Source organism: Dreissena polymorpha, chromosome 14 (assembly GCF_020536995.1).
Source record: "Dreissena polymorpha isolate Duluth1 chromosome 14, UMN_Dpol_1.0, whole genome shotgun sequence".
Lineage (NCBI taxonomy): Eukaryota > Metazoa > Mollusca > Bivalvia > Myida > Dreissenidae > Dreissena > Dreissena polymorpha.
The window spans coordinates 61,067,970-61,094,339 of NC_068368.1; the positions used below are offsets into that span (position 1 = coordinate 61,067,970).

General features: G+C 34.0%; 1 protein-coding gene and 1 long non-coding RNA gene across 3 annotated transcripts; both read right to left on the minus strand.

Annotated features, from left to right (window-relative positions):
- Window positions 1-7,693: 7,693 nt before the first annotated feature.
- LOC127858869 (uncharacterized) lies at window positions 7,694-13,766 on the minus strand. 2 transcript variants are annotated; one of them, XM_052396206.1, is made up of 10 exons: window positions 13,553-13,766; window positions 13,017-13,313; window positions 12,564-12,728; window positions 12,390-12,414; window positions 12,037-12,095; window positions 11,576-11,731; window positions 11,418-11,454; window positions 11,074-11,177; window positions 10,640-10,667; window positions 7,694-10,320 (listed from the first exon to the last, which is right to left on the minus strand). In XM_052396206.1, exons 1-10 carry the CDS (start codon window positions 13,758-13,760, stop codon window positions 10,176-10,178), a joined length of 1,224 nt encoding a protein of 407 aa, XP_052252166.1. In that variant the 5' UTR covers window positions 13,761-13,766; the 3' UTR covers window positions 7,694-10,175. The 2 variants fall into 2 exon arrangements, with proteins under 2 accessions (XP_052252166.1, XP_052252167.1); XM_052396207.1 differs by lacking the exon at window positions 10,640-10,667.
- A 936-nt stretch (window positions 13,767-14,702) lies between these two features.
- On the minus strand, window positions 14,703-24,615 carry LOC127858885 (uncharacterized). Its single transcript, XR_008039171.1, has 3 exons — window positions 24,460-24,615; window positions 15,146-15,460; window positions 14,703-14,942 (listed from the first exon to the last, which is right to left on the minus strand). It is a non-coding gene; the product is annotated as an uncharacterized LOC127858885 (long non-coding RNA).
- Between the last annotated feature and the right edge of the window lie 1,755 nt (window positions 24,616-26,370).

A 26,370-nucleotide genomic window follows, 5' to 3' on the forward strand; every position in this document is an offset into this window, starting at 1 on the left:
CTTGACCTTTGAACTAGTGACCCAAAAAGGGGTGTGGCATGTAGAACTCATCAAGGTGCAGCTTCATATGAAGTTTCAAAGTTATAGCTTGAAGCACTTTGATTTTTGAGCCAATGTTCAAAACCTTAACAAACCTTGACACGGACGGCGGACACGACAATACCTCGGGTTTTCTCCGAAAACAGCCGAGCTAATAAATTATATTCACATTTATGTCAATTTTCTGTAAAATGGCCTCTATATTATCGAAACTCATACTTAAAAAGCATGATGCTGTTGTTGTTTTTTAAATAGAAGTTTGTTAAAGATAATCGGTAGCGCGTTTCACGACATCGGACTTTGGGCGGGAATACAACTCGGATACAGTCTAATATCGACCGGGTACGATTAAGTATATTTACCGTACCCGGGGTACATGTAAGTATACTTAAGAGTACCCGGGGTACATGTAAGTAGTACCTGAGCCGACAATGACCAATCGAGCCCCATTAACAGGTACTTTGTTTGGTCACAATATAACCAAAAATGGTCAAAAGGTACCGGAAAAATGGTAAATATGTTGATATAAAAATAGTTATAAAGTTTAATATATATGGAAAAAATGTTTTCTTTCTAGTTAATGAAGAATAATAAGCATGTTTATTTGCTTCTGTGTCAAGAAAAATAATTAAAACTTTCTTGTGACTTTGTCGGACATATGAACAATCGGACCCAATGTTATTTTCTTCAGAAGTTGTGTTGCATATTTTTTTTCTAAATAAAGAATATAAATGGGTGGGTGGGGAATGGGATTATTGCAAGTTACTGTGGTTCAGTTTTCATGTTCATTATAAAGAAACGTAAAAAAGTACTTCTTGGACATTTTCGGGATGTTGATTTTTATCTATAAAAATATTACAGTATTTACATTTTAATAACTACGCATATTTATGAAAACTACCCAAAACTTTTTAACACATCGAAAGTTATTGATGGTGACACCTCTGCATCATCTGCAAAACACTAATTATTTTTAATTTCGTATCACATAATATGAGAATGATGTCAACAATGATGTTCTGAAGATTAACTTTTCTAATTGAAATTGTTTCTGCTCCGTTTTTAATTAATTTGATTTTAGAATATGCTACATTTGTCTCGTTATTGTTAATGTCCGCCATTTTGGAATTGCAATGTGAAAATCATTTGTTAAATACTCACCGATTGGCCAATAGCGTGTGGTATTGGCTGCAATAGCCAATGAAAATTGCTGACGCTTTACAAGTCGACTTGGCACAACGAAACAACCCGTATTATAATCAAATTTTGAACAACACTTCCGGCAATCTGCGCAATTTTTTTCTAGTGTTAGATAAAATACCAGGTTGGCGGGTGAAATGTAAATAAAAAAAACGAAAGTGACTTTTATTTTTATTTGTATTTGTTGAAAAATAGGGTCGGGCGCTCCCGTAAAACAAATAATAAAAAATGCTGGCCTTAGCAAATCAATAATGCGTATGCATATGCGTGTTTGTATTCTAAGCGAATACAGTAAAGCGAACAAAATACAAGTTCGCTCCTTTTTAAATTGCGGACGTATTTGCTTAAAGACGACACAGGATAATAGTCCTAGAAAAAAAGTAATTTATTTTTTATTGCGTGTTGTATATTTACGAACAAGAAAGGCTGACCGATATGTTTACACAAGAAAACGACACCGCTGGGTTGGTATAATATCTTAGAGCAAAGCCCCAAAAAGAACACCGTACATACAAAGTCAGTAACTACGGGGATGCTCGTCGGATGTTTATTTGACCGCTAAATTGTTTGATTAAGTTAACCTTTTTGCATCCTGCGTATGCCTCCATGCATGGCGTACGGGTATTCTTGTTGAATAATAATAAGCAATTAACTTTTGACTCAAAATTTATTTAAGAAAACCCATCTTTCCCACGTTACTTGTTTCTGTACAGTCTTAATAATACATCTCTATTTCCTAGTGGATAAATCAAATATTCCATATTAAAAACTATGTTAACAAACAAACAAATAACAACAACACAAATAAGTATAATCCTATTGCATTGATGTATTGATGGCAACAATTTTCACAAGAAATCGCGACGATGGTGCGTCAATTCAATATTGATTAGTTTGTTGTCAGGAAATGAAGAAGACCTCGGTCGCGTGCTGGTACAGTCAACTTCATTGGAAGAATATAGTCAACTGTATACATCTAATGAACTGATTATATTTGGAAAAACAGGGATGAAAACGTATGTATATATATATATATATATATATATATATATATATATATATATATATATATTATAGGCGCATAACAATATATATATATATATATATATATATATATATCTATATATATATATATATATATATATATATATATATATATCTATCTCTCTCTATATATATATATATATATATCTATATAGGTAGAGTTGATAACTCTATACTATATAATTTCTATAATATTCTAGGCGAAGAAACTATTATATGACTCTCTACTAGCTATATATCTAATATATACTTATCTATATATATATATATATATATAATATATATATATATATATATATATATAGGTAGAGTTTTGAAAGATGTTTGCTACGTCATTTGACAACATATGTTAATTGTAAGTTATCTTAGTTATCTTATCTAGCCCCAATATATTAATTTTATTATCATCCAATATTTACAATTTTCCTAATTTGCATATATACAACATTAAGATAAAACATTGGCTTTTCATAAAAGGAATTATTAGAGACTTATTCTGTGTATCAATGTACTTTACATGACAATCAATATACATGTTAAAAGCCATCTTGCCACCACCAATCTTACCCATTGTCATACCAATTTGTTGTCGTATATTATCCAACTGAATTGTGACATTATTGCACAAACAATTAACCAACTAGGAAGAACATTCAGCCATCATGTCATACCATGTTAAGATGATTAGTGGTGATAATATATACTTCTAGCCTATTATAAACTTACAATCAGTTATCAGAATGAAGACGATTGCTCTATGTCATATTGAAGGGGAGTAACTCTTCAAACCCTATCGTTAAAATATCTACTTTTTAAGCCCTGAAGAGTCACCTTTTCTTCATTAACATTCAAATGCGCTAAGAAGCAAGTTTAGTGCATTATTGTAGTCCCAGCATATACAATGTAATGAAAAAATGTCTTTTAGGATTCATAAAATTGATACATTGCATATGACCACTATACAAAAGCCTTAAAAAGGGACTCACAACATACATATCAACATATTGTATGTACAATCAAACCAATAAAAAGAATAAAATACCAGATGACCAGGTTGTTAAAAATCCTCTATCTAGTTATTTACATGGATAAAATGAGCGTAATTTTAAAATTTCAAAACAGGATTTGGCAGTTATTCTTTTCAAAAGTGGGTCGGAGAACAACATAATAGTCTTCTCTAACAATGACATATTTTCAAAGTTTGGATGAACTATACAGGCTTTCTGGGTAAGAACATGTGTAATATGGCTGTACACAGAACACTGAAACGGAAGATGAGACTCATCTTCAATCGAGTCACAGAATGAACATTTGCGATCACTGACATCTAAATGTTTATACTGTCCGGTTTCGATCCTAAGTGGTGCTACACCACACCTTAATTTACTAAACGCTGCACGATAATTTAAAGGAAGAATCATTTTGCAATAAGTTTCAGAACCATAGAAGTTTTTAAACAAACAATATTTCCTTAGCGTATGTAATTCAAAGTAAGTTATCGCAAATAAACACACATGTTCATATTTATTTAGTTGACACTTCTAATTTGTATCTTCGTTACATATGGAGGTAATTTACTTTTTTTGTCTTCTTTCAGTAATAAATAAACTATTTTAATGTTCTTTGTATACACCGAATTTCGGTAATTTGAATCATGCATGTTTTTCGCCACCAAACTCATAAATAAATTGTGTAATGATGATATTTTTTTCTAATTCTAAAGTATTATTAACTTTACCACTATTAGAAAACCATATGTTATTGATTTATTATTGCACTTGTAGATTTATTAAAATTGTATTTACTTGATGAATATACACACACATACAGAAAAAAATGTCACTTTGTGTTTTAATTGGCATTTCTAGATCAGCCGTTTTCACATAAAATTTAATATTATTTCAAAAAATATAATTGTTCAGTGTTTAACAAACATGGAGGCTTCTGAAAATGTGAATAAATAAATTTCCTCCATGCATCCCATTTTACCTTAAAACTCAGGACAGGTCACATATTATTGTTTTCGCACAAGAACGGATTAGACGGTCTACTACACACGCGGTTTGAGTGTGATGATACGAGGTTAATTTTTATTTACATTTCCCAGATATGTTGTAAATCTCGACCATGTGTAAAGGTTGTGGCGCATCATAACCGGTTTAAACCCCAATATTATATGCTTTGCATTGATCAATTTAAAGCGGTGACATCAGATTTATTCATTTGTTTGTGCGTATGTCAATGTTTATGACAGTTGGTAACTGTTCTTGAATACAGAACCTTGTTGTGATTCAAATAACGATCTCATGCTGATGTAAGTTTGACTTGCAAACTTGTGTGTATACTTAAAGAAAACGAACAATACATTTATACTACTGAAAATTCAAGTCGAATAAAAAACGTGGATATAAGTCGTTTAAGAACGAGGATATTGGGAATTTTAAAGGAGTGTTTAAACATTCAACATAGATTTGAAAAGACAAATCTCTTAAAAATTTATTGCAAACTCATAAAAGGTCATAGTGAACGCAGCTTTGCAACTTTAGGACCTAATTACATGTTTTTATAATTGTTGTGTGGGGTTTTGCAAATCGTTTATTGGATTTTGGTTATTGAACAAATATACAAACATCTGTGTTTTGCTTATGTGGGTCAATCTACAATTGGTTACTTTAAGCATCGTCTTGCCAGCCATGCTTGGTCAGAGAAAACGTGAAGTTTCAGATACGTTTTTTGTGTTGCAATTATGAATCATACGAAAACATGTTGTTTTGTTTTTAAATCGTTGATCGATACAATAAAAAAAGCCATATTCATTTTGTGCTGTCTAGTTTATGTTACGATTATATTGATCTGTTTCATGCTTCACGCACGTTTAACTCTATAAAAGATATTTATATTCATTTCGTCTCTTCAACAATGAATTCAAATTACTACATTCATTTACGCCTCATCCTCGTCAACGCAAATGAAGTTTACACGACTCGTATTCAAAAAGTACGATGACATCCACAATTCCACTAGAGAGTATATGTGTTAGCTTTGTAAGCAGTAAGCCGGTAGAAGCGAACACCTTTTCAAACGGCACTGACGTCGCGAGCACCAAGAGTACACGTTAGGCTACCACTGCCACCTTTTGGAACCGTGACTCGTTCTCCCGCCACCGATGCAGAGAATAAATGTCATTCGCCAACTTCTTGTTGATATAACGCTGCAGCTCGTCCACCAACGAACTCATTGGCGAGCCGAAGTCAAGGAAGTCCAACTTCCCGTGTTTTGCTGGGGTCTCAATGTCACCGCCGTGTTCTGCTGTATATTAAGTGGCAAGTCGTCCATGCGCGAATCCAACATATCCTGTGTGATCTTCCGTTTTAAGGACGAGAAGATACCCAACTTCTTGTTACGCGGATCCAACGAAACACCCCAATGCAGACGTTGACCGTGCCGCGTCTTCCAATGATGGTTGGTAAAGATTAACCAAATCATCTCGGATCGCCTTTTTCACCCGATGAGCAACGGCACTGTCCGTTGAGGAAGACGCAAGACTCTTGGTGACCAATCAACACACGATCGGGTATATTTCTGACACAGGCAAGCGTTTTGTACTAATTAATTTACTTAATAGGACGCATACAGAAATCGCATCGTATGCCCGTCCGTCATGGTTACAGTTTGGAGCATAACTCCCTTAGTGTTAAGATTGGACCTCATTAGCAGGTATGATTTATCGTGTGTTATGCACTGCATCATGTTTAATAGTCGTGTCTTTTTTAAATTAAAAATTGTTATTTAAACGATACAGTCTGTCCCATATACACGTATGTTGTGCCATCGAAAGTGACTTTATATGCATATACCGTAGTTGTCTTATTTGGGATAATATCATAAAGAATTAAGAATGCCAATTGCCAATGTGTGACAATATGTATTTAAATCTTTCAATAACTTTCCTACTTTCCGAACGTTTCCATCTGACAGGACATATTTGTTAACACATTCACGCGCTCCGTACATGACAGAAGATGCCATCCCAACAATTAGTCATTGTATTATCATAAAACTATATTGTCCGCTTTCAATTCAACAATGCATGCATTTATGTCCTGGTGCTTGAACCATTTCTTATATTTTGTTTACAATGTTAAGCATGAACCAGGAGTTTCAATACAATGAATAATCTGAATATATCGGGCATTTTTAAATCATCGTTATATTAAAGAAAATTTTGAAAATATAGTTATTGCAAATGTCTTCTTTTCAAGCAAGAAAATTGCACTTTAATACTCCAACAAATACTCTGTTTTAGCGTTTAATGTGATTCTTTTAATTTATATTGTATTAGTAATTTATTTTGGTGCACACTTGTAGGCTCTTAACATTTACTGGGGATAATTAACATTCACTGAGAAACGCAATTTAAGTACTGGTGTTATAATTTATCGTCAATGTAAGTCCGATATCAGAAGCTACAGACCTTTCCTCTAATGTGAGTATCGCCAATCTGAATAATATGAGATCTCTATGTAAAATGTAAGTATCACCTACACATCGAAGGTCACAATTTACACAACGACTAGGTCGTCCGGGTATGTGCAATGCAATTAAAAAAGTACACATTTTACGCGTTGTACATTTAAATGTCGGAGTACAGATTAACAGGGCAAAATAGGTTATTGGTATGCTTAATCGGCATATAAATGGTAGCAGATTGCAGGTCTCCATTACCCATACGAGTTTGTTAAGTTTGAAGGTGACACGAAATAGTAACAAAAATGGAAACGAAGAAATAACGCATCGAGGTACTAGAATAATGATTTATAAAACGCTGTATTGCTATTAATTTTGGGCGATATCATATAAGATATACCTCTTTGAAAGTCCCGAATGTACTTTGCTCACCACACGTTGTACTGAGATTATATCAAGTCTATGCTTAATGCCCGCTTACCATACAAAACACAATAATGCCTTCGCAATGCCAGACGAGCGCTTCATGTTTACGTGCAGCCACGACAAATATGCGAGAATACAACAGTATGACACGCGTAAGTTTAACACATAAAATTTATGTAAAACCTGGTTACACACTTCTTAATATGCACTTGAGCGACCTGGAAAACTGTATTTCAGTCTCCTCGTGCAAAACCTGTACAATATAAATCGCGTATATGTCTACTTTGAACTTTTTATAAAGCGTAAGACAAAAAGTTCATGCTATATTCCGAAACGCGTCAAATGTATAGTATAGTGGTCACATGTTGCATGATAAAAACAGCAAACATCACAGAGACCCAAGGAATGTATGCATAAATTGTTCTCTGAAAAATTACTTGTACAAATATTACAAACCGAATATGGCAATTGAAATAAATTTATTTACAAATTTTTATATTTTTGAAGTGTCATTACATGTATTTTCTAACAAACAAAAACACTTGGAAACAGCCAAGATAATAACCAATTAAGCAAAACAAGTTGAAAACCCCTCATAGTTTTCGGAATTCGATTACGGGACTTTTGGAGGAAAAATATAATCTCGGTCCCATTGACGCTTTTGAAATATTGCGTAAAGGCTATGTTGGAAATGACACCTTTTTTTAATTGTACTGCACTCAACAACAGTTAATTAAGCCAACTGAATACGAATGTGTTAACACATTAAACAAATGTAATCAGCGCAAACTGCACATTTCATTTCTTGAACATACTTCAATAACTTATGTTATTTGCACACAAATTTACATGTTAACACTCGGCTCATTTGATATAGTAATTTTAACAGTTCAACACCTATAACTAGATAGTCTTGTATTCCAAATAGCGTGTTACTTCTCAAGAGATTAAAATACATTGTACTAAAAACAAACAATAAAAAACACAAAACAAACACAGCATCATTAGATCAAGAAAGAAGTGAATTTTTATATACGCACAATTACTGATTCAAACAAGACATAACCCAACCAAAACACCAAATACAATAACAAATAATAATAAATTCACTGTAGATTATAGAAATACTTGTGCTCTTTTAAACACTAATACAGATGAAGATAGACTGCTGAAACAATTATTTCATCTATTTTTTATTTAGGGATGTAAAAGTTACACATATATGAACTGGTTAACATTTTCCGCAACCGGTTTTTAATTGGTGAACCGAAAAACCTTTAGTAGTAAAAATATTTAAGTAAATATTAAATATTACGTAATATATTACGTAATATATGTCATACCGCTCGTACATGTACTCTATAGAAACGAAAGTTATTTGAGGTCCCATGCGTTCATAACATATCAGTTTCTTATTAAATGTATTATACCATTTTTTTAATAATTTTGTAAATGTAGTCTGTATTTTGCATTTATTTTCTTCTGCATAAAAATAAATTAGTTAAACGTGATTATAACTACACAATGTTCATTTTGACGTGTCATTAATTTAGTTTTGCTTGGGACGCTTATATAACGTTCGCGTCGTATCGCTCACAATAAAATTGTGTTTATTTGTTCATTCTTGTTTAATTTGTTAAACTATAATTAACTTAATATAAACATGTTTTTAAATAATTGTTCAACTATTGCAACACTTTCTCACAAATCAGCAAACATACATGTATATGCAGAACATACAGAAAACAACAGTGTTCATTTGGTCAGGAAAATTACTTTATTCACTGATGCGATTGCGAACCTTTGTAACAAGGAGACCTGTTTTCAAGAACAATATCTCCGAGGGCACGGTTGTCGATGGCACGGACAAAAGCTTCCTGGCCTTATGCGAAATTTTTGGAAAACGTTAATTTTCACACCACAATGTCAACGGGTCGCCATCAGGATGATACACCACACGCATGTTTGTAAACGTATCGTACCGCGCAACTTTTAAGCACTTTTGCACAAATACTAAATGAAATAAAAATTTTTTTTAATTAACCTTTAAATTGATGTTTATAAATTAAAAAAGTTTAATAAATTGCTTCCTTCAATAAAACTCGGACGGCAGTGATGGCAACGTTGATGACGTGAATTTCTACTAATAATATTGATTTCTGATAAAACGAACAGGACTTTCACGCGACAAGTTTTTAACTACAAATACAATTATTGATTTAATTGTTACTTATTAATACTTTATGTTCGCGAGCAATCATGGTTGGATATTGGTTAACAAAACATAAAAAAGGCGTCCAATGTCTCAACTGATTTTTATCGCAAGTTAGATAAATGAGGCAAGTACGTCTTCGCTAATAGCCCCAACTCCCAGCAGTTCGCTAGTAAATTTTTTGTGTGTAAAACAAAACAATAGTGCAATTCATCAAAACGCACGTGTCTGTAATATCAATACTTTTAAAACAAGTTGAAAAATGTGAAATGAAATATTCTTGTTTATTTCGTTAGGGTGAAACTTACATATAATACCTGACAAATCTTAAGTATGTAGCAAGTACATGTGTCACTTTATCCTTTAAATTGCAGCATAAAGCGCATTGAATTGTAGTACATGTATGTTCGCCTATTTTGTATGCACAATACTGTTATTATCATCGAAGTGTGTCTTCTTTTATTTACTACGCCGTAGATGAAGTGGACAAGCATATTATCTTTGTCCTCGACATAATCCGCTCTACAGCCCATTCATATATGCGCGGTAATCCTTCGTATAATCTGCAGTATTCTCAGAGCATTCATCTAGGATTGTCTTTGAATTGCTAACGCTAACTAAGATGTCGTATGGTCGTCGTTTCTATTTTTACAACGCTTTCAGTAAAGTCATCAATTCGTATGTTGTTTGGACCCGAGTTTCATTGTCATCATAATTACGGTCTTTCGTTGATGTAACACACGCCAAATATTGCGCCGTCAGTAGGTTTCTTCTTCTATACAACGCTTTAGATACCCCCATCTTTCATCGATGGTGAATTGACAACATTCGCAATGCAATCGTTTGGTTCTGCCTTTGTAGCTTGTCCGTTAATTGAGGCGTCGTATAGTCGTTCCTTCTTAGAGACAACACTGCATTTGGCGTTTTCTGAACTACAATGACAGTTCCCAACATGTGTCCTAATTTTGACATGCTTTCAACTATTAACATTTTTATGACAAACAAGAGTTGCATGCCTTTAAGTCATTTCATTTAAAATTAATTCCAATAAACAAGATCTTAGGCGTTTGACTAAATCATGACAAATAGCATTTGCGTTTTATTTACACTAATGTAAAAGTGTTTTAGGAACAACACTATGTAAAGAAAAACGTTAGATTTTGAATGTTTCCTATATCAACACTAGATTGATCAACACATTGTTATGAACCTGCTTTGGCAATAACAATACGTCTAAGATTTAATACTCACGGTTTAGGTTTTGAAGTGCATGTTGTTGCTGAAGATGTTGAATTGCACAAGAGTTTGCGAGAAATGAACAAGCATGTTGATGCAAATGTTGTTTCATTTACTATATAGTGCGATGGCTTATTAACTCGATTTGATTTGTTAGAAATTAGCTAAATCTTATTTAATTTCATTATCCAATATTCCCTATTGATATAAATGCATTTAAATAATTCCAAATATGTATGCTTTGTATTGTTTTGTAAATTCTTCATTGTGTACACGAAACATGAATTTAATGATAATATTATATAGGATGCAACACATTTTTAACAATTTTATAAGCATTAATATCTATATCGAAATCGTTAATCATCACAACGCAATGTATAAATATGAAGAAGGCAGACCATAATTTAAACGCATGTTGACTGCAAATAGTTTGACCATATGTGTACCTGATAAAGCAAAATCAGCAGCTATAACGCCATTGCGAAGAGAGTCGTCATCATTTGCGTCAATTGCTCCCAGCTCGCAGGAATCTTTGGGATCATCTGTTGAGCTATGTAAAGCAACCAATGAAATGAAATCAAAAGGTACGTATATAAGCAGTTCATGAAATCTGCAGTATTGATACAAATAAGTGTTTATGAATTATTAATGTTTACCAAAGAAAGACACATATGCAATTTTTGTTAAGTAAAACAACAAAGCTTCCAATAATTAATATCGAGAGCATAGTACTACAAACTACATTAAAAACAACAAATCATTATTGGATTAAACCAAATTATCAAAGAACCATTTCAGTCGACAAAACCCAGGCGCCTGATCTTGACCTGAAAAACACACAACGTTTAAAACTTTTAAGATTAATTGGCATGGTATATTTATGAATTGCACCTTATTTTAGTTCAAATAAAAAAAGGATTATTGAAATAATATCCGCATATATGTTACCTGGCCAATGGTTGTTTATCGGTCCTTCCTCAAATTTGTTGATACTTTCGGCATACGTTTCATTGTCGAAAGCATGTGACATTTCCGCAATCTCTATTGACGATGTATGCACATTAATAACCCCGGAACTATGCGTTTCGTCATCTGGAAACCGGCCTGTGTGTAACAAACAATTGTATTAATCGAACCTACAAACCTTGTTTATTTATCCGATCCATTTAAAAAAATTATTTGCGTCTTTACCTTCGGCACAGATGATAAACAATAGCTGAATTTGCATGCAAAAGAAACTGTGATTGGCGTAATTCTAAAGGAAAATTGCAAGCAATATGTCATTTTTGTACGTAATGAAAAAAATAGATACTTAAATAGATCGTTCCGATGCGCTGTCGACATCAGGTAAATTTTTATTGCAAGAAGAAATTATGTATAACAGTGAACAGTTAGAATTCATGTATTACCTTCAAAAAATGCGTAGTTGGTCCCTGTATTCAAATCTGAATGCGCAGAATTTGCATTTCTGAGGAATAAGATAAAATATTGCAGAACAAACTGACGGCATATGCTTATTTAAGATATTAAATTCTTGAAATGAAGCTTAACGGCTTTTACGTGCAATGTGCATTATTGTAGAAGATACACATTATATATGCAAATGCATGACGTGTTTCGTTAAATGTAAGCAGATCGCACAGATATCGACTTTTAATTTTAATTAAATACGACAATATAAACACTTTAAGATTTCGTTGAAGTGTCCTTTATAAATTCCTACTATTCATCACTATACGGGTTTTAATCAATCCCATCTTACATGTCATTATTGCTCTCCACTATCGCTGAAAAGAGATTAGACAGCCATTATTACGAGTTTGACATGTTATTATGCGTATAGTAAACATCCATACAATACATTTTGCATTATCACTTTTGACGATATATAGTATACAAATCGATTGTAAGTTTTTGCATGCTTATTAATACTTACCAGAAGAGCGAAGAATCCTCACTAGCGACACGCAAGTGTAACCTCTCTTGAGAAGCCACAAACTAAGTGTCAACAAAACTAAACTGCCAGCAACAGTGCTACATACCCCAACTATAAATACTGTTGACTGTTTATCATCTTGTTTATTTGTTTTGTCAGCTTCACCTGTTTAAAATACGCGTGTAAACTTTACTAAATATTTCATGCATACATGTATATTTTATGTAATTAACATGTTATTAATACCAGTTTAATGTTAATATGCAATATACTCGATATGGCGTACTTCACATTTGATGTAAAAATATTCACGAGCAAACGCTTTGTTTTAAATATGAATGTTACTCCAATATTTATTAATTTTGTATTATTCCACCTAAATTAAACGTAACTATAAATTAACTGTTTAAGAGGTAAACCTACTAGCACATTGAAATCAAATAATCGTCTGACCTTGATGAAGCTCTGTGTCAATATGAACGTTGATTTCAATTTCCTTGCTGTCTTTTCCAAGTGCATTAGAAGCTATGCATGTATAAATTCCGGTATCCCGGGAGCCATTTGTTGTCATTGTATATCGAATTGGTGATTTTCCACGACTGTATTGAAACCCGGTTTTTAATAATTGCATTTCCGGAGCTGGATGACCATCACCGCGGCACCATATCGTTAATTGGTTAGTATCATAAAACGTTATATGTGTCTGATTGCTGAAACCTTCTATAAAGAATTCCACAACTGACGCTCTGACTGCAAATGTGAACGCATTATTAAATAACCAAAACTACGTTTAATACACATTGATGCTTAATTTGTATTGTTTTGAACATTAAATTGTTACTTTCAACGCTTAACACAAAGGCGGTGCTTTTTAACAAACATAATATGAATTAAAAAGACAATCAAATACATACACAAGGGCAAGCACGTATTATTGACATATTGTAGTTGATACTTTCTCACTCTTAGATAAAGAAAAGTTCACTCACAAAAAATCACCAACTTGAATTGACCAACTTTGTTGCCCACAAAATGTTCAGCTCCTACTTCTGCCCTATTAACCACATCACACAGCGTCAACACTTCATGTATTTGTGTCCTATAAAGTGATGGACACTGTGAAGCGATACTTGGTTCTCTGATAACAGTGACCTTCGGGTTTACATCTGTGATCTTACACGGTTTATTAACAGTCATTGTTTTATTAAGCGCGCACAATTCGGATGGATCTGAAAGCAGTCATTTAGTTATTGTAAACGAATGATGTTTTTTATTTGTAGCAATATTAAAGGAAACTTTTCACAGTTTTGGCATGTATTGCCTTACGATATAATTTAAAATCTTTTTGTAAAATAAAGGGATGTAGTTGACACTTGTTCGTAATTTCATTTCATCGTTCCTCAAAAAGTTGTAACTCTGTTGCTCGGGTCTTCTCCCAACCATTGAGTTATTAAATGGTATTATATTGAATGCGTTTAGATCACCTTTTATTATCGTTTAATTTGAGTTGCAATTTTATGAGGTTTACTTTTATTTACACTTGCTGTTTCGTATTGTCCTGTTTCGTATTGATCAGTTGCCTTAAATAAAGGACCAACCAATTGTATATAAAAAGAATGCTATGCTACTCCAGCAGCTGGAGTTTCACTTCTTTATATTTATATTTATAAATGAAAACATTGGATCTAAAAAGCCACTGTAAAAAAAACAAGAATGCAATTAAAGAAAAACAAGTTACCCTCAACTGAGCGCGAACAACTGATCTCTGGATCAAAAGTCTAACGCTTAGACCACTAGGGCATCCGTGCTCATTCAATAAATGTGGTATTTTATGCATTATATAAGCAATATTCGTAGTGTCATCAAATATAACCGCAACAACAGCACTCTCCAAATTATTCAATCGTTACGCGTTGCAACGCTTTATACTTTTCAGGTTTTTAAATCGTAAAAAGATGCATATCATGGATATTTTAGAGCATGGTTAATGTATTACTGTTTCCACACAAATATAATAACTACAACGACAATTATGTGCGAATTAGAAACATTTTTTTTTAATTGTGTCAATTTACCAAAATGTGAAAATGTCCCTTTAACGTTGTTAATACGTATATTATGAAATGTACATGCCCAAAATATCAAGGGTCTTTCCTTCATACGCTTGCGTTTCGAATCTACATGCAGCAATCGACCCGTGAGTCTGTGTCCGGTATTTTTGCAAGAAGGAACTCAAATTGGCTGTATCATATGACTTCAATATAGACCATATCATATTATATTCAATGTTCAATCCATTAATGGGCCATTGCAGTCGATTAGATACATTGTTGGAGCAATTATCTGCGTCGACCACATTCGTTGTAAGACTTTCGTGTTCTGCGAAAAAACACAACTGTTGAGATAATATGCGATTGACTGGAAACCGAAGTTTATTATATTCAATAAACATTACAATCAATGAGCAACTTTTGCGTCATAGATATTCTATATACTTATATGTTAAGTCGACATCAATAAAAAAAATTCATAAATAAATGTTTGTGTCTCAAAACAAAATCATAAATTGAAGCAATACATACTAATTTTGCACACGTTCACAAAATCGCTGTTTTGTAAAACACCTTTGATTGGTACTGCACATCTCCATCTTGGACAATTATCTCCATACGCACCAACGGAAATTGTACATGAAGCATTAATTCCCAGACAAGAACATTTAACGTTACTCGGTAGGTTTGGTGGATCGTGTTGACAATACCCGCTTTGTGTCTTCATCTGAACTACCAATCTGCTCTCTTCATAAAAAATTAGCGGTACCGTTTCCAAGCCAGTAATGCTACATATAAGATTCGTCTCGAAAACCCCTAAAACACTGGTTATCTTTGGTATTTGAGCTGCAATATGACAAATGTTTAATACTGTATATTTAGTTTTTCGATTTATACGCAGTCCATATTCCTACCGTTCGTCTTCAAAATTGATTCTACGATAGCACACAAAGAATGTAAACTACTTATGCTTGTATTCGTGGAAATTCTATCGTTGAGCCACAATCAAATAATCAAACAAATATGTATCCTAACGATGAAAAACAGCATAAATTCACCAACGCATCAAATGATGTTATCGAGAAATCGATCTCACGGTGGACCACCATGATCGCGGTGGACCACCGCGGCCTCGGTGGTTCGCGGTGAAATACAGGTAAATGTGAATGAACATGTATATTTCGATATTGCAGACCGTATAATTTTTGCTTATCGTAGAGCCACAATCAAATAATAATACATATATGTATCCTTACGATGAAAAACAGCATAAAATCACCAACGCATCAAATGATGCAAAACGGAATTTCTATCAGATATATTCTATTTTTGTGTTTTCCCCCATAATTTCGGATAGGTTATCTATACATATGTTAAATCATGATAGCATCGATATGTTATCATAATTGCCTTTAGGTCTACCACTCTGTCTACTATGCATCCCTCTACTTCATGATATATACATAATTTGTGATCATATACATAAATGCTTTTAAAATTGAAAGTTTTAGAAAAGTGTTTTTAAACCATCCAGTACATGATGCTAGTTTGAGAGAAACCGTAAACGTATTTGGCTGAAAAAAACATAATTAGGACTTGCTCAATGCTTTTAAAGTGTTTAATATTTGTATCAAAATCATTGATCAAAAGAACATGCAGAACACACCAATGTCATTTGTAGAATCCGACACAATAAATATTGTATTCGAGTACAAGAACGAAGTATATATAGGTGCTGTTGATCATGATACATATAGAGTCGCAGATTGACTAGGTTGTTACACTACGTCTAGCGCGATTTCTGCCATCCACCTCACTCCCACCGTGGACAATTTTTCGTGAGCGTGGAAAATCACCGCGATCGGAAGGTGTTTCCATCATGATAGATCGCGTCGACAGTGGCTGAACACCACGGGCGTTATCGGGAAATCGATCTCACGGTGGACCACCATGATCGCGGTGGACCACCGCGGCCTCGGTGGTTCGCGGTGAAATACAGGTAAATGTGAATGAACATGTATATTTCGATATTGCAGACCGTATAATTTTTGCAAAGTTCTAGAATGTTTTGTTACATTTGCATGTACATTTGTATACATTGTAACTTGATTGTTAACAATCGTCATTATTTTCTATTGTTTACCCTCGTTCCAGTATCATTTGACATGTCGTATATCGAGCGTGATGTGCTTTATGTTTTGTTTCTACAGTTTCTGCGTGAATATTTACTTGTTGTTTATTTAAAGAATTGTTTGTTTTTGTTAAAATTTCGGAAATGCTTTCTCGTTTGTACACGTATAGCTTGCGGTATCCGGACAAACGACATCCGAACAATCGGCACCCTATATAAAGTACCTGGTCATAGCTATATACGGATATGGACAGAATCGTTGCGATAAAAAAGTACCATCTCCGTGTATTGTGGTGTTTTCAAATTATATATTGTATACATGTACATATATTGTGTTTGGGTAATGGTGAGGGTGATCGGCCGCGCTTGAAGTAATACATCGGATGCACCGATTTTAATTTTAATCGATTCACGCTTGTAATTGACATGACGCCTTATCAGTGATCGCTCCGCCCACTTAATCACGTGGCTCAGCGGGAAGAAAACTTAGACAAGCTAAACCAAACTGGCTTCTTTGCCTATAGACTGCATATAGATTTACGCGATATTCCGGATGATTTTATGGACTTGTTTAACACCATATTACACTTGTAAAGGGGTTGATGCCATTTAGTTATTCTGCAAATGCAAAAAAATACGATTAAAGAGAACATCAGCTATTTATAACGGGTAAATCGGTACATTAAACACGCTCTCAAACGCTTGCGCGCTTCCCTAAATCGAACCCGTTATTACGTGTAATGGTGGTTTATGCAATAAATTAACACTTCACCGGTATTTACCCGTGTTATTAACAAAATTATTACAGAAACATTCCCCCCTTCCCGTGTATTTGACACGAAATAGCGCTTTATAACTGGGAATTCGGTGAAGTTTTACGCGCTTTCTGACGCCGGGTGGGTACCTCAATCCCACATGTTATTGCGTATAAAAGTGATATTAATCATATTAAAAATTGCTTATGGGACATTTATCAATCACTATAATTTAAAGCGCAAAACCAACACAGTAAATTTGGACATTGTCTGATATAAAATTAGCGTTGTACGAAAGGGAATACGGTCAGGCTATTATAAATTAATAAGGCTACCAATATCAGATGCTCGCGCAGGTACCGACTTCCCCGAAGTTACCGCATTTATTGGTTAACTAATATCAGTAAAAATAACTCTTTTACAATAGCATTTATCGATACGTCTTTATTAAAATAATAACAAAATGGTTTTCACTTGTTTCTGACACACACAGAAACGCGATTTTTAACGGGGATTTCGTAAAGTTACACGAATTGGGTACCAAAATTTCTCAATTATTTTACATGCACGCGTGACATAATACATACTTAATAATGCTTAGCTATTGCTTATATGACATTTCAAGTTTGTGAAATAAATTAATGTTCTTTAAAGGGGATCTCGGTAATTTTTAAAGCTTACACTCGCTCTTGTCAAGACCGCATTGCCGCGTTGGAAATGGTATCAGTTTAATTCATCTATTTTATCTTTCTGGATACCAAATGTCAGAGTTGCATTAACCCTTTTTACACCGTTTTTGCCATATTTCATTTCCGTTTTTTAATCCGAACAAAATAAAGAAATTCGTTTAAAAAATGAGATCTAGGCATTCGAGCTCCTAGTGTGGATTAAAAGCGTTTATTGGTGACACAAATGTGTGCAAATGTGAAGATACCGTTAATAAGATAATAAATCACGTGTCACCTTCAAATAACATGTATGATGTCAATTAAGTGCATTACTATCAGAGTAATAAAACACAGCATGAATTAGGCTTCATGCTGGGTTTTATTTCTCTTTAAGTAATGCAGATGAACCTCGCTTCTGACCTAGTAACTGATAAAACTATTTTTAAAAAAGTGAAATAGTATGTGATAATCAGATCGATAACATAAACTATTTAAATCTGCTAGTATATCCGATAAAAATATATAATAATTGTCTTTGACAGTGTTGACGTTCAGTTGTTCGTGGTGACGACCGCATGTATTTATACATCTCTTACAGTTCTCAAGATCTCTTTTCGGCTTTGGAAACGTTAAAATTAAATGTCACCAACTAATCTTTCAGGATATCGATTGTCCGAGTTACATAATCCCCATTGACACCGTTTAACCATTTTTAATCGTTTTTTTAAAGAGGAAAACAAAAGAAACTCGTTGGAATAAAAGTGAACCTAAACATGTAGCTTGTCTAGAAAATGGCGGACAGGTTGCTGCTAACGAGTGCGCCCGATTAATCGATCGCTGATTGGTGGATCAATTCTAGTGGGCGGAGCGATCATAGATAAGGCGTCATGTCAATTGATTAAAACAAGCGACGACGGTTAAACGTTTCGTTAACAAAATTTGCAAATTCGGAACATTTAAAAATCGGTGAAACACGAAACGTATTTGTAAATTGTGACGACACATAGCGGTAATTACGGGGATAATTAGTTGATAGCGATTACATATTTATTTCATAAAACAATGTTCAACGTAATCTAATTGCAGAAAACAAACAGCGTGAAAAACAAAACCAGCCGACAATATTCGCGGCGATTTTCAATTATGACGATTAAATAATAATTTGCGAAAAATAATGAAGATCTAACAGTTACCGATAATTGGTAAAGCACAGGGAGATCAAATAAATTTGTAATGTATCACTTCTGTCTGGCACTGATTGAGAAAAACGCTCTAGGCCACGATGTCGCACAAGTTAATTGACGCGTGTTTGACAATACACAGGGTCGAGTGTGTACACAGTAATCTCGTTACCGATTTTTCCTGCTTGATGGCCCGATTTGCACGCGTTTTGCACTCTTCGAAAAACTTGTATAGGCAAACTTTTGATTATGTCGTCGGATAAATTAATCGCCATTTTTTCTTGTCAATTTTAAGAAATGTTAATGCAGCATCAACATACTAACACAATATCGCGTTAAGAGAAAAATAATGCATTTAATGTCAACCGTACTTTCGTTTGACAACGGATCATTTTAATTTCCTGCAACGATATTTATTCATACGACACACGAACACTAAATCCGATCTTAATAAAAAAGACAGTTCCGTCGGTAAATTATCGTGTATATTTTTTTTATAAACAACTGGTAACAAGACGAACTTTTAATTATGTTCAGCTCAATTGTCTTTGATATTTGTAAATTGTTTAGAGGTGTTATTAAACCAATTAGCAGATAACGTTAATCAATCCACACTTATATTATGTCACTAGTATTTATTGTGCTGTAACATTGTATTATGTTTATGCAATACAATTTTGGACTTCGACTTGGTTTGATAACACAGTTTAATGACGGGATTTATTAATCATCTCTTTTACCAAAGCAATTAGCGGATTAGACGAATTACTTCTGTAATCAACAATGTGCTGACGGGCTTTATCGATCGCATTTACTCGGGTGCCGTTTGTCAGGGTATACAATTAAATCGGGTGCCGTTTGTCCGGGTATACAATTAAATCGGTTGCCGATTGTCCGAGTCGACCATATATACAGGGTGCCGACTGTCCGCGTATGCAAAAAACACTGGGTGCCGTTTGTCCGGATACCGCAAGCTATACGTGCACAAACGAGAAAGCATTTCCGAAATTAAAAAAAAACAACAAAACAATTCTTTAAATAAACAACAAATAATTCTTCACGCAGAAACTTTAGAAACAAAATATAAAGTACATCACGCTCGATGTACGACATGTCAAATGATTCTGGAACGAGGGTAAACAATAAAAAATAATGACGATTGTCAACAATCAAGTTGCAATGTATACAAATGTAACAAAACATTCTAGAACTTAGCAAAAATTATACGGTCTGCAATATGGAAATATACATGTTAATTCACATTTACCTGTATTTCACAGCGAACCACCGAGGCCGCGGTGGTCCACCGCGATCATGGTGGTCCACCGTGAGATCAATTTCACGATAACGCAGAGACTGACACCGCAATTCGCCACGGCGAAATCACCGTGTTCAACGGTGTATCGTGGTGAGATAGTAATTGTCTACTCTGGGCGGAATCACGGTTATGCGATGTGGATGGCAGAAATCGCGCTAGACGTAGTGTACTATTTCGATTTCTTATGAGATTGACAGGATAATTAAACTAAGTTGACTGAAATAGCATACCATGCACACTTTGCAATAACATGTGCTTTTAAGTCTGAATGTCAATTCTTACTTTGTCTTCTGTATATTGAATAAAGCTGTGAGACAAAGCTAAAATACTAGTACTGTAACTACAATTGAGGCATTAAATTATGTCAATTTATCTGAAAAAAGTTGAATTTATACCGTAGGACTATGGCAAGCGGTTCGACGCATAATCCCCATAACTTGGTTTTTACTAAGAACCTTGGCTCTAAGATTGATAACCTCTAGGTTCTTATGCTGAGAACCCAGATTCTTACCAGAACTTATGATCCTAAATGAAATATTGTGTTCTCATGAAAACTAAGGATATCCGAGAGAACGACGCAAAAAGCTGTCGAGAACCTAAGTTCTTGTGAAAACCTTGGATATCAAACGAGAACTTTGGTTCTCGCAAAATGTTTTGGCTTTATTATCTGATAACTTGAGTTCTAGATTTGAAAACCTAGGTTTTTATGAAAAAGTGTGTTTGATCCTAAATGAAATATTGTTTTCTCATGAAAACTAAGGATATCCGAGCGAACGACGCGAAAAGCTGTCGAGAACCTAGGTTCTTGTGAAAACCTTGGATATCAAACGAGAACTTTGGTTCTCACAAATTGATTTGTCTTTATTATATGATAACTTGAGTTCTGGATTTGAAAACCTAGGTTTTCATGAAAATGTTTGTTTTTATAAATATTCGTTAAATGTCTGACTGAAAACCGGGGTTCTCAAATGATAACTTAGGTTCTCATGAGAACCTAAGTTTCATGAGAACCTAAGTTCTATGTGTCTATGTGCGTCGTCTCACCGAGAACATGGTTTCTTGAGCGTAAACAAAGGTTTTCAAATGAGATCACAGGTTTCTTAATTTATGTTTAGCGTCTGCGAACCACACCAGCTATTAACCTCCAGTTAACAAAAGGGATATTGTGTTATAATTGGTCAATATTGAAAACCACAGCTCTCGCATGAGAGACTAAGTTTACGCCGTCCGACGCGTAATTCTGGGAACCTAGATTCTCATGAGAACTATGGTTCTCAAATGAAAACCACGGATTTAGTATTACAGATGCGAACTCATGTTCTCGTAATGAGAATTATGGTTGTCACAGATTAACCGAAACATTGGTTTTCAAATAAGAACCTAGGTTATCGCCGTTTGATGCACATTTTATGATAACTTTGGTTCTGGTGAAAACCTATGATGTCGAATAAAAACTTGGGATCTGGAAGCCTTGTGCAATCTTCAAGCGAGAACCTAGGTCCTCAGCAAAATCCAAGTTTCTTGGGATTAAAAGTCGAACCGCCTGGCATATAGGACGCATATAGTGTTGCCTCTTAACCTACTTTATTTTTAATTGTTATAATACGTGAAACAATCCAGTTCATGCTATTAACAACGTTTTGTATAATGCTTTATATAAAGTGTTATTTATATGTTTTAAAATGTTATTTGAATTTGTTTACTATTTAAGTAAATGGCTATAGGCATTGCTTGTTCTGAGATGTCGTAGAAACCAATAAAACAGCACAATAGTATCCACTTTTCTTTAAGGTAAAATGTAGTGACATAAGTGTTGCCATTATTATCAATGAATTCACATAGCATGTATAAACAATTTTCGAAAGGAATGATAAGTATAATGAATTAAATTTAAATACGCGTATTTTATGTAAAAACATATAATTTTCTAAGCATGTCACTCTGTTCAATTTGTCTGCCAATTCGTAAATCAATAATGAAAAGGAAATAACTGTAGGTTATTTAGGTAATATCCATTGATTAAAATTAACCTTTTCTCATGTTAACGCATTATTAACGGTAGAGATTATTGACAACATTCCACACTTTCGCAGACGGAAATGATACGACTATTGCAAGTATTTTGTATTTTTCGCATGCGAACAACTAATATTAATATCCTATTTTCAGAGACACTAGCTTGATTTACTACACATGCGAAGAATCTGGTTTCAAAGCAACTTGCTTGATCTAATACAATTGACAAAACCACTGTAAAGAATATACCTACGCAAAAAAAGAAGTACCGTTTTCAGTTACGTCATTTATAGTAACATACAGCTGTTTTATTAAAATGAAAAGTTCGGAAAACTTTATATGCATTAGTGAAGCCTATAAAGACGGCAATAAATCGCCTTTAACGTAACAAGTAATTAATTTTTCGCAGTAAGTAATTGATTGTAGAAATAATTTCGTCATCAGTCGATCGTGAACAAACCAGGATCATTTAGCCAAAATTATCGACTTTTCATTGTCTGTTGAACTTTTTAGTATATTCATTTCTGCTTATGTTTGAAGAATGTTAAGGTTTCAATATACTTATTAGAACGCTAATATAATGTCATGCAAAACCTCCAACTTGAGCAAAAAAATAAATGCATCATTTTCTCAAGAAGGGACCCCCGTTTCAATGTATTTTATTTAAGAACATTTTGAGCTGAATGCATCTAAGAAATCAACAATGTATATCATGCCAAATGTAAGACAAAACTAGACTCGTATCAAAGTAAACTGCTTTGTTTTTCAAAAGGGTTTTACACGGCTAGTTTTTATTTGATTGTCACATGTATTCGCACAAGTTTCCCGCTGTCATCTCCAATCTTAAAGTAAGCGATTTGTTACTGAACATCAATGCTTTCCATAAGGGTCGAGAAATGAATAACATAACGAAGTGTTTCAATGCTAAAACATGTCTTTTAGTAAATTTATAGTTTTTTGTTAAAAGAGTATAATATTGAATATCTCATTTATTTAGTATACTGAATCGTTCAGGTGTTCAGATGGTGGCATACATTGTTTCATTCGATGATGTAAATCGTTAGGAAAATAGACCACAACGCTTGTCGAGAAGATAATATAATTCTATCAATCTCGTCATCTCCGATTTGATGTTACGTTACTGTTGGGTAGACAATGTTTAATTGACCATATAGCTAAAAATAGAACGCTAATTGGCTTATATCCCACATCTTACCAATGTTTACAACCCATTTGTGTGCTTGTGTAATATGTATATGTACGTCACATGACACTTACTTCACTAAGTTGCAAAATACGCATTTGGTAAGAAAATAACAAAATTGTGAAAAACTTGTATTTTGAAATCTAAAAGGTATTGAGCAAGTTCTAACTTTTAATTTTATTAGGAAATATTTTGGCTATTGAGTCTCTTAAGGAAACATAATACAATGTTAGGTTGGTTGAAAATAAATACCTTCTTGACAAATTAACGTTATAGATGTTTACACCCTAATAAACACATGTTATGCTATTTTTACCACAGAGGTGAAATGTATTTCTAACGTTAAAAGGAAAAAAACAACATGCTTCTCAAACACACTAAACGGATAATTACAGAGTACTATACAAATACTCCATAACCGTTAATAAATTACGAATTGGGACTGAATTTGTGAACAGTGTATTGCTTTGTGACATGTCAGTATATATACATACGATTTGTCAGATAACTATGGTTATTGTATGATTTTAAGGTTTTAATCGAATAGATTGATAACATAATGAATTACTTACAAAACAGACATCCGAATTGAACAGAACTGATGATGTAAATCTGTAGGTTTATTAACCTTAAGTATCCGCTCGCAAACATTCTTTTATCAATGCTAAATGTTGAACAGATGTTAAAATACAAACACGTCTCTCTTGAATAATACGTATTTACTATGATTATATTTTGATACTGAAACACATCTGTTTAGATATAATTCATCAAAGTTCTCACATGTGACCATATAAGTGCATGTGAAAACAATGAGAGGAAATTAAATGAAACAATATGCGATTTGAGCATGCTGTTTGTTCTGAAGCTAAAAATGAACTTGCCTTTTGCTCATGATAACAAAATAATATTTAACTATTTGAATACCATTCGTATAATAGTCGTGTCATTATATGAAAAAAATGATACAAACAGTATTTTAACTGATCCTGGTAGGGTAGAATATTATTTGTAACAAATCAAAATTATACCAAAGTCAGACCAACGGGAAGGTGTTTATTTTAAGATGGCTTCCAAGATTGCCCCCAAAACCTATTAATGATGATAACTATTTGACTATCCACTCAAATTTCATATTTTTGTGTCCTTACGTAGGATTATTTTTCAGGGAGGGGTATCATAAGCTCATAAAAAGTTTTGTTAGTCTATTATGGCGTTCAAATGACCGCTCACACAATGAACACGAGTGCTTAACTATTGACTCAAACGTGATATTATTTTGTCGTAAAACACTGTGTACAACGTTCCGATATTGAAGCTCAAGCGTCATTAACAACAAAATATAAATACAAACCACCATTGATAACAAAATTCAGACCTGCGTGTGCTAAACACTGCATCATACTTGTTATAAAGATAATGTTATGAATGCCAGTAAATTGGGCTTATATACAGAAGTTATGAGATTTGAGAAAAATGCAGCTGTTTTGTGAAACCTAATGTCCTGGGTAGTGATATAGATTTGTTTGAAATGTTGTTTTCTTTTTGCCGCCGAAATAATTGACCACAATATTATCACCATTGACGGTCGATGCACTTTTCATAGACGGATGTCACTGCATCTATCACCCCCGGCACACGGACAAACTTTCTGATTTCGCAAAAACAGACCTAAGAGCATAACACAAGAAATAAGACAACATTTTCTATCTTTGAGTATCTGATGGCAAGGAATGCCTGTCGTGAGGTAGTTTTCGAAGACCTTCCGCGATTTCTAGATTATGACAAGATGGTCGATATTGTGTTGGAAGTCTCCGTCAGATTCAGGCAGGCAACATCAAATTGGCAGGGAATGGTTCATATTTTGCAGCAGGGAAGCCAACACCATGGGCAGTTGTCAGTTAAATGTTTGCCATGAACATTATGTACTCTAGAGACAAATCGTGCATTCTGTCCACACTAGACTTTGTTTGCAACCTTGCCATGAAGCACAACTTACCCACCATTGTAACGTTTGACCAATGGAAATCACAATCGATGCGCTACAATTATGTTGCGTGAAAAACATTGTTCTGATGTTTGGGTGTTATAATACACTCATCAACTTGCTGGGGCCATAGGATCCCTCATGGAAGGAACCGTTCTCAAAAACATACTTGAGGCTGTCTATGGGGAAAATGCAATTGTGCACATTATGACCGAGAAAACTTTCAAGAGGGCTTTGCGGGGCCATTTTCTTGGTATCAAAATGGCAAAGGAAGATCCCGATATTCAGATACTGCTGGATCAGGCCGAGGAGTTGTACCCTTCCCTCCGAAGGGGCGAGACGATGCCAATTATGGCTGAATAATCAGCTTATGGTAAGCATGATAAGGATCTAGCTCAAGGTGGATCTTACTTGGTGTTGGCTGATGCATTCGCAGTCAGTATCCGATTGCCTATCAGTCTTTGCTGCTGCTTTAAACTTTATGTACCTGCGATAT

Coding starts and splice junctions, on each gene's coding strand:
- LOC127858869 (XM_052396206.1), bottom strand. CDS start 13,760: ATGACTGTTAATAAACCGTGTAAGATCACAGATGTAAACCCGAAGGTC. Junction 13,314..13,552: donor ATTCAAGTTGGTGATTTTTT/GTGAGTGAACTT, acceptor TCACATTTGCAG/TCAGAGCGTCAGTTGTGGAA. Junction 11,455..11,575: donor GATAAACAACCATTGGCCAG/GTAACATATATG, acceptor TGTGTTTTTCAG/GTCAAGATCAGGCGCCTGGG.